The sequence below is a fragment of the Pomacea canaliculata genome, linkage group LG7 (assembly GCF_003073045.1).
Source record: "Pomacea canaliculata isolate SZHN2017 linkage group LG7, ASM307304v1, whole genome shotgun sequence".
Lineage (NCBI taxonomy): Eukaryota > Metazoa > Mollusca > Gastropoda > Architaenioglossa > Ampullariidae > Pomacea > Pomacea canaliculata.
This window is the reverse complement of record NC_037596.1, coordinates 14,622,515-14,636,752: the sequence shown is the minus strand read 5'-3', so window position 1 is coordinate 14,636,752 and position 14,238 is coordinate 14,622,515. Positions and strand designations below refer to the sequence as shown.

The 14,238-nt window shown below is 37.8% G+C and overlaps 1 protein-coding gene and 2 long non-coding RNA genes across 4 annotated transcripts; all 3 read left to right on the top strand.

The window, feature by feature from the left end:
* The first annotated feature begins 140 nt into the window (after positions 1–140).
* On the top strand, positions 141–4,403 carry LOC112568804. 2 transcript variants are annotated; one of them, XR_003100188.1, is made up of 8 exons: positions 141–155; positions 409–516; positions 756–928; positions 1,599–1,719; positions 2,119–2,209; positions 2,634–2,795; positions 3,098–3,220; positions 3,502–4,403. It is a non-coding gene; the product is annotated as an uncharacterized LOC112568804 (long non-coding RNA). The 2 variants fall into 2 exon arrangements; XR_003100187.1 differs by lacking the exon at positions 141–155 and having other exon boundaries at positions 500–642.
* Positions 4,404–8,110: 3,707 nt separating this feature from the next.
* Positions 8,111–10,907, top strand: LOC112568670 (arylsulfatase J-like). The gene is made up of 3 exons (XM_025246077.1): positions 8,111–9,212; positions 9,458–9,654; positions 9,831–10,907. Exons 1-3 carry the CDS (start codon positions 8,212–8,214, stop codon positions 10,094–10,096), a joined length of 1,464 nt encoding a protein of 487 aa, XP_025101862.1. The 5' UTR covers positions 8,111–8,211; the 3' UTR covers positions 10,097–10,907.
* A 1,065-nt stretch (positions 10,908–11,972) lies between these two features.
* LOC112568669 lies at positions 11,973–13,382 on the top strand. The gene is made up of 3 exons (XR_003100141.1): positions 11,973–12,136; positions 12,773–12,892; positions 13,149–13,382. It is a non-coding gene; the product is annotated as an uncharacterized LOC112568669 (long non-coding RNA).
* The last annotated feature ends 856 nt before the right edge of the window (positions 13,383–14,238 follow it).

Below are 14,238 nucleotides of genomic sequence, written 5' to 3'. Positions count from 1 at the left end.
CATTTGAATCAGAGATATCTTGTGATGGACTCCCACAAAATGCGTTGAAATAATATTTCACATGGACTTAAAACACCGATAGAAACGGTGATCACAAAAACCCAACAAGGGGTGTTTAGTGTCATTAATTGTGTCTAGACCCAGTGGAATATGGAGTAAGTGTAAGATTATCAAAGGCTAAAATAACTTGGTAGGTTTTTCGTGTGTGAGTAATGTTTGTGAGTGTCTGTGCTCCAGTCTGGACAATCGAACCTTTGATCATCTTTCCCATGTGAAACTGTACTGCGCTTGTCTGGGTTCGAGTGATGTGTGTTCCTTTTTGGACAATAATTAGTACCATTTGGGTGACAGTCGCATGACAGAAACCTTAACCCTGTCCTTTATTGATGGAGTGTCATTGCCATGCAGGACAAGGTCGAGGCTGACAACAGGATCCAAGGTGGCGCCACTCCGGACGTCTTCGTTACTGGACGCCAATTGTGACAAACAGGACAGACTACCACGAGATGCAGCTGGGTATATAAGCATTAGCTTTCTCCTTCTCTTTCTTCTTGACCATCCTGCGTTAATTAAACACATTGATAACATTTTATTTACAGTGTGTAGGAGTGACGGGCAATCAGTGACAGTCATTACAGATCAGTAAGTAAATTATGTCTATTGAAATCTTTTCTAATATATATATATTATGATAAACATTGTCTGGGAGATAGCTACATAGTGACATGAACCGTAAACAATTTTTGTGATTTCAGTTGTTCTCGGAGTGAATTTAAACAAAATGGAATACAATACTCTCTTGGTCCTATTGTTTGCCGCTTCTCTGGGTTCGAGTTCAGCTCAGACTAAGTACTGCTGTGCCCCTGCGCAGTGGGAGGGACTAATGGCCACCACTTCCAACCGTGGAGGCCAGACCGGGCAAATCAGGGTATTTATTTAATATTAAGTCATTATAAGCTGTTATGGTTTGTTTTGATCGTTGAAAGATTATGGTATGTTCTTGTGTTGTTGAAAGGCGATTTGAGTTAGTCTTTGAAATAACCAAGTGGAAACGCTCATAATAAATTGATATATTCAGATATATTATATCTGTTCCACTTTCAGCCTGTTTTCTATGTTACATGCTATGCACATTATATTGTACAAGAGCTTGAAATTTGTAAGAAGGGTTATGTCCACGTGAGAAAAGAACTAAAGAAGTTATTGCAAAAACAAACAAACAACGAACAAACAAACAAAACAAAAAAGAAAAACAAACATGAATAAACTGTTATATCTTTACGATCACATTGTTTTAAGTAATGATAAATGCTGTAAAGTGGTGAAATATAGGACATGTCGAAAGCTTAGTTCTAGATAACACATCTAGTTGCATGCCCAGCAGCAGAAGACGGGTGGGTATGTTAACGTTTCCGCCCAGGAACGTAAAATGAACGTAAAGATTTTTCCTCAACATCTGACGATTGGAAAACACAATTTGGACGTGTACTTAAGCATGCACACACACACATCCTCTCAAGCCTCATTTATAATATTTTCAAAATATACTTTCATTTTATTACGCTGTGGCTGACAATTTTCATTTTTGTCCTTTTCAGACGACCTCGTATGTGTTTAAGTGACTACACAAACCAGCGCACTGTTGTTTTCTTTAATTCCACCGAGTCATCAGGGAAACAATATTTTTATGAAGTTCTGACGATCTTCAACGTGTCGTCTGTATGTAGGCTGAAGTCCTGTTTCGTTAAAGCTCAGCATTTTTATCTTGATATTTAAAAGAGTTTATTTAGAATAATGTAAACTGTGTGTGTGTGTGGGGGCGTTTGATGCATCTTTCTCAGCCTCCTTATGGATGCAACATACTTACTACCTGAATCAACAGTCAGTCCTGTTGTTTCTTCAGCGTATTAAATAGGTTCATTTTTTTTATCCTTAAGTTTTACAAATTCTTTTCTTTCCCTTACTCATTTTTCATACAACGGGAGAAACAAAACCTGTTGCGGAATGAATGAGTGAACTAATTTATTTTATGATGCTACTGTATATTCGAAGGATACGTACAAGTTATTGATAACTGGTACCCTGATTTTTACATACTTTTTTTCTTGCAATATACAGAGTACTGGAAAGCTGTACATTTTAAATTTGATAACGAAAGGCTGCAGCGTTATAAATACAGACGTGCCAATATCTAAATACTGTGTGCCCGGTAAGTTTATTCGACCATCTGATTAATGAAGAAATATTTTGTTTGGTCTCAGAATTTGTGTTTACTTATCTCTTATCCTGGAATAATTTGTTAATGAATATGTCGAGGAATGAGATATCCAGCATCAAACATGTACGCGCACAAACAAACAGAATAAGCGTGAATACTTGCACTATCCCCATACAAACATGCAACTACAAAGACACACACAGACCCCTTCTCTCACTCACTCAGATATACAGAACGGTGACGGAACACAAACAAGGAAACGAAGGAAGGAAAGAAGGAAGCCTTCTCTGACCCTTTTCCTACAACGCAAATATCCGGGTAGAATATGTCAACAGGAAGTTAGCTTATAGTTAGATAACCAAGCTGTCCTAGTTGCTGTCCGTTTGTTCATTACAAACACGTCCTCCTGTTGCAGACACAGCTCAGAAGTTGGGTGATGTCACCCTGGGAGCTAACAGCGAGTCTCTGCCGGCGTCCGTCTTCGCCAACATCTTCGACGATCTGCTAGTGCAGTTTACTTTCACTCAGAAACTATGCATCCCCGTCTCTCAGCTGACGATTGCAAACGAGGGACCAGGTACAAGATTCTCACCTCCCGACATTCACAATAAATTTCACATCCATGTGCTCTGCTTTCAGGTCTGAGGAGCTGTGCTCACTATACCTACTGAGTGTTTTCTGCTGGCTCTACTGACAAATGTTGTATTTACTCTCTGACATACTTTGACTGCTGTACTGTTGATGCAGTTTTTTTTAAAACCATTGTTTTGGGCACAGTTTCTGATACAGAATTGAAATGGGGCTATCTTCAAGTATAATTATTAACAGAAAAGGGGCCCTTGTTATAAACTTTAATATTGCATGTTGGTGTCTGTGCAGCGACTTTGGTGAATGTAGCGGCATTTGCAAACATAAAGACTTCATCTCCCAACCCTCAGTCTTCACTGTACCTCCTGAGTGCAAAAGGCTAATCTGATGTTTGCACCTGAAGCGAGCTTCATGGTAAGTTTGAATTCCCAAATTGTTTAACCTGTAATAAAGCAGTTAACTGTCAGGTTAAATGTGTTTGAGTCATGATATCCGAGGAAGAAAGTAACCGGGGTGTAAGATTATTAGAGAATAGGGCAATAACAGTGTTTGATGGACTGGAGAGATGTGCTGGGTGAATCTGAGAGACTAATAATAAATAAGAATGTGCATATTGATAACTTGGTTGACTGATTATAATTATTGATAACTTGGTTGACGGATTATATTATACGATTTACCATGTCTTGTTTCAGCCGCAGTTTGCATCGATGCCGCCAAACATGTTTTCCATCATAAGGCCTTTTCTCTAGTTTCCACCTGATAACAAGGCACTTGCCAGATTCAATCTGGAACCTGCCAGAATACCTTGGATGAAAGCAGTATTTTAAGGATACAAACGTTATTAAGCTCGAGTTTATAATTTGCTTTGTATTTTTCTTTTTACTTCTTCAATTTAGTCATACTTCATTTTGTTTTATTTATTATCTTCTATACAACATAATATTTATGTAAGGTATGAAACACTTATATACATTTTCAGTTAATGTCTGAGATGCTAATGTAGGGGAGGGGTGTTTTACTCCGAGTCAGCAGCTATGTTATATCACTACATCATGGCAAAGCGACTGACTCTGTACACAGGTATGTGCATGCAAAGGGATGCTAACAAAAGTCTACTCTGTTGTATGCTTCAATATATAACATTGTTGACAATTATTATGAAGTTGCTCAACCCGTGTTTTAAAAAACCGTAAATCGATAAAGTATGGGAATTCTTTAAACCCTGCTCATCTATTAGTTTCTAATTTCCATTTTGTTAAAAGAACAAACTGGCTTGAGATAAAAATGCTTTCTCATGCTTCAGAGCTGAAGAAAATTGATGAATTAATACAAGTTTGGATGTGCTTTCATTATACCGTCTGTTTGGGGGGATTCCTTCGACAGAAAGAAACATTTGATCAGATGGCTTCAGAAAATATCCGCTTTAAGAACCATTACCACCTTCCTCCATCATTATCTCTACCGAGAGTTGTATATATCTGTCCTTACAGACGTAAGTTCACGATATACCAAATATCATTATAATAAATTATAAACATTTGCATACGCATAATGTATGTGGTTTCAACTGAATGAGTCCTTGCTGCTTTCTTAATAAAACCATGATTGTATTTTATCACAAGTGTTTGTAATCAGTGAAGATGATAAACCGAAGTTGTTAAATGCATTTCACGAAATAATAACATACACTCCACACTCACCACACTCTTATTTTTGCAACAGAAACCAGAGCAAAGAGCGGAAGTCGCCGTAGGGAAACATTAGCTATGATTTGATTCATGCCTAGAGTCAAGTCAAAAATTGAAAATTAGTTTTATCTCAAGCTGGATGTGAGTACAGATCAGACAACTACGAACTTGTTGGAGGGTCTGATGAGGTATCACGTATAGGACTGTAATGAATTTCAAACTAGGCAATTTACAGACAACAGAGTTACAAATTCATGATACAAAATAATCAAGACCAGATTGCTCTGGTGATTGCTATAGCAAGCTATAAACACTAGCAACAAAACAAACAAAATTTATAATTTAAAGTTTTGCTGTTAGACAATTAGCTCGAAACAGATATTTGTTTCAATACCTTTTCATTCCCTCCACCTTGTCGAGACGAAAGAAATAGTTTGCAGCCATCTGTTTGAAACTTGCGAGTTACAGACAGATTTTGGTGATGTCGGTTCACCATAGAAGAGACGAGACCGGCGCACGATGTCTGTCTGACGATGATCGACGACCCCGCACGTGCAGCATCTGTTCTCGCACCTTTGTGATAACAGACAACGATAACGACACATCTTCACACCACTCCCTCGTGCAAACTTAACTTCTCTGCCTCTGTATCACACTGAGCAGCTTCTGCAGCTTGAAATGGCCAGGACTGTCAGACTGAGGAGATGAACTACAAACCTGTTTGCGCATACATAAAAATGTCCAAATAATAGTCCACAAGAAATGTTTCTATATAGAAAAGAAAACAAACACTTTTTATGCCTAAGTGCAGATCCACCCCAGAAAGAACTTGACAATTAAAAACCATCGATAAGAGGCAAAAGCAGAAATCATTTCAAGTGCTCTTTCATGAAAAATTCCAAGAGAACTCATGAAGAATAAACTGAAATGTAAATATTCTGCGAAAAGAATAATTTAGTTTTATTTCATAAATAAATGGTGAGACAAAACCAATCAAAACACACAAAATTTTGCTGATGCATTTTTCTTAGTTTTTTTTAAAACCAGAGGTTGTGTAGTGTTAATAAAAAAATAATAACAATAAAATCAGAACGCACTACTAAGTTTCTTAACAACGAAACAGGACAAAAGTTTATTATAGATAAAGTTAGCGTATTTAGTGTGTTTGTGAGTAGATAAGGGTTAGGGTTAGTCGGTCAGTTTAAAAAATCGAACACATTTTGTGTTTCCTTGATGAGGGAGGATCTTTTTCCTGAGTTTTTAGCCAAGCTGTAAGAACATCCGACTGTTTATTAACACAGGAAGGTAATCCTTGAGCCACCTGTGTCAGCATGTTTACATTGCCCACAGAGATTAATCAGGTTGGTTATTGTCAAACTATATCTACACTGTGTTCGACTGACACAGATATTGATGAACCTGTGAGGTGCTGGAGAGGGTAAAAAGAAATAGGTTACGAGGCCTTAATTAATTAATTTATTTAATTAACTTAAATTCATCAAATGGGGAACAGAAATTTAACAGATAATGTTTTAAGCAGCGCAGCTAAATAATATTTCTTCATTTTGTTAGATTTTTCAAGAAGGATTTTATATTTTGAGGAAGGGCAGTTCTAAACAAGAAAATGTCCTAATGTTATATCTTTAGCAACTTTAGCAGGATTAAAAAAAACTTTTTTTATAACTTTTTCAAAATTTTGTTTCTAAATATGTGTTATTATTTACCCACATTATTTGTGCTACTTTATGTCAAGTTTAAAACGCCTAAGAAGCGTTAAAGTAATCAAGTGTAAAGTCAATATGTTCTTTTTTTGCTATTCGGTCAAAATTGGAGTTGAGGTGACTGACAACATTTGATAGTAAAGAACATGTGGCGCCCTTTGCCACATTAATCATCCATCAAGTGCAGGGCAAAGATTTGGGTCGTCTTTTAACAGCTGCAGACTAGTAATTTAGAGGATGAAAATGGCTGAGGACAATACTTGTGTACATGATAATCGTAAAAGGCGCTAGTCAGCTTTAATTAATTGTCTGTTTCTGTCTTGGTTCTTCATCTGTGGTTATATATAACAGCTTCCCTTCAAAAAAGTTCCTTTATCAATAATCTTTATTGGTCGTGACTTGTCAGTGACCTTGCTGATGTACATTTTTATTAACATCCTGTTATCCTAACCTCCAGTAGTGGCTGGGTGGCAAGAGAAACAAAGGTTTGTTCTGTCAAAGATCAAGCAAACTTTATTTTATCTGATTGATTCAAACATAGATGTGGAGCCACCACCACCACCATGTTAGGGGGACTAGCATAACTTAATTAAACTGTGTTGTGTTAAAAAAAAATTTATAATAAGATTATACAGCTGTTACAATGTTGTGAAACTACTGTGGCACAGAGATAAATGACAATTAATTTTTCAGCCAAGTTAATATTTTAGGAAATTAAGGAAAAAAAAAGAAAATTAAGATAAATAAATCAAGGGAAAAATACCTCTGACCCAAAACCACACCTAAGGACCTCATATGAATGTTATGCAAGTGTCTGTGAGAAGATGGACTAGAAAAGTGTCATCTCCACCACCTCGTCCCCCAACGACCTCAAACAGAAGAGGGAATAACCTTTACATTTTGTGACCTTCCACGTGTTATCTAAGACATCTGTCAGTTCGTCGCTTGTTTCCTTTTTTGAGGAGGTGGGCATGGTCTTTGTTTAGTAGCACTCAAGTTCTGACCAATCTGAAAGGACCTCATGATTATTGTCAGTTAATATTTGTGTCACGTGATCCACTGACGTCCAACTTTGCAAACAAATGTTTGTGTATAATGTACGGTTTGTACAGAAATTAAGGCGATCTGAGTGACAATCACCAGGAGAGTGGAGGAAACAAAATAGGTAACCATGTCTTAAATGTTTCACTTGATTCATTAGTATAGACAACATTTTGAAAAAAATGTTATTTCATGTAGAAAAATTTATTGTTTCTTCTTCTTGTGTAATTTCTAAAAAATAAACACTTCAATGTTGAAGAAAACTGTTAACATTAATAATATTATTATCTCCATTGACTGTCGGTAAATGTCATTAAAATGCCGTTACTTCATAGTGCGAGTAGCGCAGAGAAGAAAAAGATCTACAGTATTTTTTTTCTGAAAAATGTTTCTAAGTGTTCTCATTTACATACCTTATTCAAGAAACAGTGCCTCTGAAATCAAAATGCACTTCGGTACGAAAAATTTGAAATACTTCAGAAAGTTTGGATTGATAATATACCCAGAGGGATTTTTATTTCACTGCAAATATTATAGTCTATGATTGTGTGTATACAGTGCAATGAAAAAAGTATAAACGCACTTACACAAGAGTTTAAAATTTGATCAACTGCAAAAATAGTTTGAAGTGAATAATAATCAGAAAATAATACGGATTTTAAGAATACTAAGCAATAAATATGGAGACAATGAAAATAAAGGGTTTCTTTGAACACGTATAGATGGATGAAGAAAACCCTCTCATTCTGTCTTTAATTTTTGTATCTGTCGTTATTGCTCCTCTAATATCATGCACGCGCGCGCATTTGGTGTGTGTGAGTGAGTGTGTGAGTGAGTTAGTGTGTGTGTGTGTGTGTGTGAGAGAGAGAGAGAGAGAGAGAGAGAGATGTTGTAGTGTTTATAAGTTTTGTGTTGACCTTCGCACAGGAAACAACGAATAAACAGAGACAAAATGGTATTAGTGTGGACCGAATCCCGTTCCAATGCCGCCATACTTCTTGCCACGATCATCCTTGCAGTCCTTCCCCAGTCCCGCGCAACCTCCCCTCCTCATATCATTTTCATCGTCGCCGACGATCTGGGCTGGGCCGACGTCGGGTGGAGAGATCCTTCTATGTACACCCCGAACCTGGACCGCCTGAGGGCAGAAGGTGTCGAGCTGACCAACTCCTATGCACAACCGTCCTGCACCCCTTCAAGAGCTGCGTTCCTGACGGGTATCTACCCTTTTCGTATGGGCATTGAAGATTCTGTATTTGTTGCTCCTGAGAACATTTCCGTGCCGTTAGACAAGAAGATGTTGCCGCAGAGTCTGAAGGAGGTCGGTTACGCCACTCACATGGTGGGCAAGTGGCACCTGGGCTTCTGTCGCTGGGACATGACACCCACACGAAGAGGGTTTGACACCTTCTACGGCATGTACAACGGCTACGCCGACTACTTCTCCCACATTGGACACAAAAACGGCTACGACCTGGTCTTCAACGACACACCGGTTTGGTCTGCAAATGGCACCTACTCCACACATTTGTTCACTCAGAGAACCATCGACATCCTTAGGACCCACGACCAATCACAGCCTCTCTTCATCTACCTGGCGTATCAGGCCGTGCACTCCCCGCTCCAAGTGCCAGAGCACTACGTCAGCAATTTCTGTTCTCACGTAGATGCCAGAAACCACCGAAAGAAGCATTGTGGGATGGTGGCGGCTCTGGACGAGGGCATCGGTAACATCACGCGCGTGCTGGAAGAGCTGGGCTACATGGACAACCTGCTCATCGTCTTCACCTCGGACAACGGCGGGCCAGTACACACTGGCTCCAGCAACTGGCCGTTGAGAGGCTCTAAGCTGACTCTGTGGGAAGGAGGAACCAAAGTCACAAGTTTTCTGCACAGCAAGTCACTTCTGAGGGGCAAAACATCGTTTAGTGGACTCATCCACGGTGTTGACTGGTACTTATTATGCCTCGCTTAGAAAGGAATTAGTCCTTTTTAATTTTATTTTTAATTTTGTAGGCCTTCTAAGAAAAGGCTGAGATGTAATTAAGTTTCCATGACACTTATAATTTTGTCGGTCGGCCAGTCGATCTCCGTCACGTCATATAACTACAACCGAAAAGTTTCTTTAAGTCTTGGACAGTTTAAATTCTTCAGCAGCATCTTTTCTTTATAATCATTTTATCATGCTACGCACACAGGTACCCAACTCTCGCACGGATTGCCGGTACCAAGAAGCCCATCAGACAGATAGATGGCATTGACCTGTGGGACAGCATTTCCAATGAGGTCGACAGCCCACGGCAGGAGTTCGTGTACGATATCAATGACATCCAACAGAACGCCGCCATCCGTTTTCAAAATTACAAGCTCACCTGGAAAAAACCAGGCAGACCTGGTAAGGTATTGTGGGAATGTATCTGAACACGTGCATGCGTGGGTGTGGATTGCAATCTTTCTTCTTCCTCCCCCCATCTCTTTCTCTGTCGACATAACTGAGTGTAAGTAATTATACCTTTATGTTTGTTGCTTGCAAGATCCGTAAGTCAACAGCTATCTCTTATGTCTCCTCAGACGGATGGTACAATCCTCCACCCGGAGAGCAGGAACTGGAGTCTACTGATAGATTACAGGAGAATTACCAGTTGTTTGACCTGGACAAGGATCCATGCGAAAAAAATGATGTCAGTGACATAAAGAGCCATGAGGTTCTGATGCGCACGATGATCGCCAAGCTCAAGAAGTACAAACGCCAAGCCATGGCCTCTCTTCAACCTGATAAAGTAGATGAGAGTGAGCCTGCGAACTGGAATGGCGCCTGGACACCTGGGTGGTGCTGAACAAAACCAGTTCATTCATGCCTTCCAAAAGATTACTTGGCTCCTTTATCAAATGCTTCTTAGCGATAAATTTATGATTGGAGTATTACTCCTCTAGAGCCCATGTAATGTCTTCTAACCATATTCCTTCAGGGAGGTAAATATTCTGTACTAAAACTTCCTGTCAAACTTTTTTAAAAAAAAAAGGAGGCTGTAAGTGAATGAAACTGTAATGAAAACTGCTGGAATGGCATTTCATTGATTTACTGGTTTTTTTGTTGCAGATCTTCACTCTGTCTATTGTCATGATGCTTGTGAAGGAATGACATTAAATTGGTCGAGTCTTGAAAGTGTCGGGTCTCTCTCTTATTCACTCCCCTTCATTTGGCTGCGGTTATATTTCTTTGCACATAAGATTAAAAAGAATGTTCTTTTACTGGCTAACTGATGTGATTGTTACTACAACACTAAGAACAAAATACACTCACATTACAAGCGGTAACACCATACTCCATAACTATGTACTGCTCTGCTTAAGATGTAGCACTTTAATTTCTTAATATAAAACAAAAATGAAAGATTTGTTTGACATCATTATTTTCAAATCTCCACATCTTTTTAACCTTGTAGTATTGAGTAAAGTGTAGGTATTCAGATATCAACCTGAGATAATGCGTTTTTTCTTCCTTTTTTATCTTATCATGGCCAGATTCTAGTAAGACCCTCTTGGCGCCACTGACAAGTAAACTGTGGACAGATGACACAGCTTCAGTGACCTACATTAACCAGTACATATAAGAGCAAGGCACATATTTAATGTTTAAAGTTACAGACATGTTCTCATGATTAATAGTTGGTCTAATGAAATAATAATATAAGAGAAGCTTGTCAGCTGACCATTAGATGTGCATTTCATTATTTAACAATAATACAAACTTTCTGACTACTAATCTATTTAACACCAGCATAGTCAAAAGACCAGTCTTCATTAGAAATCATCTACAAAAATATGGATTATTTTGCCTAACAAGTATCAATTCCAAATTGCTAAATTACATTAGTGACATCAGCATCACAGCCATGTTCCATTGCAATCTATTTCTTGTGTGAGATCCATCACCGTGACTGAGCTATATCTATATGTAGACTATCTGATGGCCACAAGGTATGGATGCCATGAAACTAGAAAACACAAACCTAATCCAAACCTTAACCTCTCACTATAAAAACTGAAAATGATTTTAGTAGTTGTAACTGCAGGTAAGTATGTATTTTCTGTCTAAAGCAATTTTTAACTAAAATGTTAAATATAAGAGTAGTCCAAGAGTAAAGGAGATTTATTATACTAAGAATAAGACTACCTTTTGTAATTTCAGCAGAAAATTATGATAAAGTTGTATACAATTTTTTTCTTCTTCATCTCAAGTTGCAAAATTCAGGTCAACAACTGCTTTCAACTGGAATGTTTCAGTGAACATATTTCTGGTGAGGTCAACACGAGTACCACCTAAAAGGAGATAATCCTTAATGTTATACTATTTACTGCAGTTCTGAAGTAAATTCTGATACACGCAAAGCATAGAAGTGTCATAAAATATTATTCCTGACAGCAGCAACTAGCCGTAGTTATCAAGATATACACGGCAAGCAGATCTGGCTAAAAATGAACTTACAAGAGACTAATGGACTGCCTCCCTTTGGCTGTTGTAAAAACTTAGAGGAAGGTGACTACTTGAAGATATATATATATAGAAAGGTATAGGGCACAACAGACATCAGACATAATTTGTTTGTATATTGTTGTGTATCAATGGTTTAAGTCCTGAGACGTGTTGCATAGGCGTAGCGAATCGAGCGAAGCTAGCCAATCTAGCCGGAAGCGTAAAGAGCGCGCCCCTACAAGCTAGCGAACCTAGACCCCTAGCGTAGCAAAGCTAGCGGCCGCTGGAGGTCCTACGCTTGCTATTCAAAATGGCCGACATTGTTGTCGGTTTCAAGTTTGCAGATGAGAGTTTCTTTGATGCTCCCGTGAAAAAGGAATATTGGACCGGATACAAAGTGGTAAGTATCTTTAATGATAAGTAATAAAAATACTCTATTATTTATGTGGAAACATATTTATTTGTGTAGCGGGAGCAATTTTAGACAATGTGTAGTCGGATTGGCGTTTGCCGAGTACGAGCTTTACGATTAAGGCCGTGTACAAAGTGGTGTCTTTTAACGATTGCTATTTAAAATACCCTATTATCAAGGTTGACAAAATATTCACATGTTTAGCGAGAGTAATTTTATAACAACTTGTAGCCCCGACAGTATCCTCCAATCTGCAGTCTCCGCGTGTACCGGCCTCTTGTTTGTGTGTGTGTTTAAAGTTTTAGTTTTCTGCTTTCTAGTTCCAAAATTTATTATCTCAAGTTATTAAAATGCTGAAGGTGGTGATAAAGGTATTTTTTCAGTGTTATAAATTCCATGAAGAACTGTTATAATGGAAGGCTTTAATGATTTTAACAAATAACCCAACTATGAAAATATTGTGCACATTATTGAACTATCCTTCCAACAGAAGAAAATAGTACAATTACCCTATTCTTTGATGTTTAGAATCAAAGTTTGAATCTGATACTGTTGCATTTATTAAACATATCACTATGTTATGCTGGTTTTTATTCCTGATTAATTGATTTCATATTTTAACAGAAACGAATGTGGGAAATCAATGGACTAAGGGGCAGTACTTCTCCTCATGGACAATTATGCCAAGCATAAAGAACAATTTGCAATTCCAACTTGAAAAAATGGAGCAATATGAAAAATATGGTGAGTTCCTACAAAATCATTCGGCTTTCTGTCTTAGAGTGCAACATTTTTCCATAGATCTGAGAAACAAAACATCACAGGTTTTTAAGGTTCTGCAAGTTCTTATTTTATTTGTTACCACAATTCATTCATTTAACCTGTAAACAAGACCTCACCAGTATCAACCAAGCTTGAGTAGAGATTTTTGTAGCTGTGGGAAATTAGTCTGGATACATAATCATATATGCAATCATATTTGGTACTTGTGTCCCAACAGGTACAAAACTATAGTAGATTTCAACAAGAAAACGGGCCAGGGAAGATCACGATGGAATTTCTATTCCAGAATGGCTGAAATCTTGGAAGGAGACCCTTCATTCATCCCACCAGTGACATCATCATCACTGGGGGGTGTAAAAGGTGAGTGAACCATTTATAACATAAATAAGCAAGTAAAGCATACTTTTAGTATAGTCATATTTAGTAAAACATTTGACAGTTCAAGTATTAATTGTTTAATGTTTCTTTTCCTACAGGTATTTGGTGAGGGTAGTGACAAAAGTCTGTTCTGCACAAAGAGATGAGTCTAGATATGTAAAAAGCTCAGTTAGGAACTTTTTTTATGCATGTTCCAGCAAGAGCAGTTACCATGGGCATACAGGCCAGACATATTTGGGTTTCCATGCCCATATATTGGTCATAATTCATTCACTTTTATTTTTCAGTAACACTCTGTCCGAGATCTCCAATAACCAGCAATGTGCCACCCCTACAAAAGCAAGAACAGCAAGGAATGTCTCAGGAGACTCCTCACTCTCCCAATATCAGTTATTAGTACGACCCTACTGAATAAAGGATTGTCACTGTCTTGATTTTTAGTACTAAATAAAAAAACTTACACGCCCTTACAAATGTCTTTTTTTTTTTTTTAATGTGACCGTGAAAAACCAAAAATTCCTGATTTACCTGATAATCATGTACACACTAAAGCACACTTGTTTCTACCATGGATTAGTAAATCAAATGAAAATTTATTACATGATAAACAATTACATGATAATTAATGAGAAATTATAACTGGAAAAGTGTTGCATCAAAGCTAAACACAAAAAGTGACAATCTAGTTCATTTGAAAAGCACAGAACATGACATGCATCTGGTGACAAAGCAAATTATTAAGGATGGTGACAGGAATTAAAGACATGCACACTCCTCAATTTACACGAATAAAAACAAATCATAGTGGTGATGCAAATGCAAGAGATATGTATAAAAAATTCAAGTTATGCAATGGAAATAATAAAGGTTGCTGGGAGAGAACTGAACACAGTGATGAAAAAAATACACAGCCATAATGGTGCATGACA

What these genes read in the sequence shown, in the direction of transcription:
- LOC112568670 (XM_025246077.1), top strand. Translation starts at nt 8,212, where the DNA reads ATGGTATTAGTGTGGACCGAATCCCGTTCCAATGCCGCCATACTTCTT. An exon ending in CTCATCCACGGTGTTGACTG is followed by an intron (nt 9,213 to 9,457) that starts GTACTTATTATG and finishes CTACGCACACAG; the next exon opens with GTACCCAACTCTCGCACGGA. An exon ending in GAAAAAACCAGGCAGACCTG is followed by an intron (nt 9,655 to 9,830) that starts GTAAGGTATTGT and finishes ATGTCTCCTCAG; the next exon opens with ACGGATGGTACAATCCTCCA.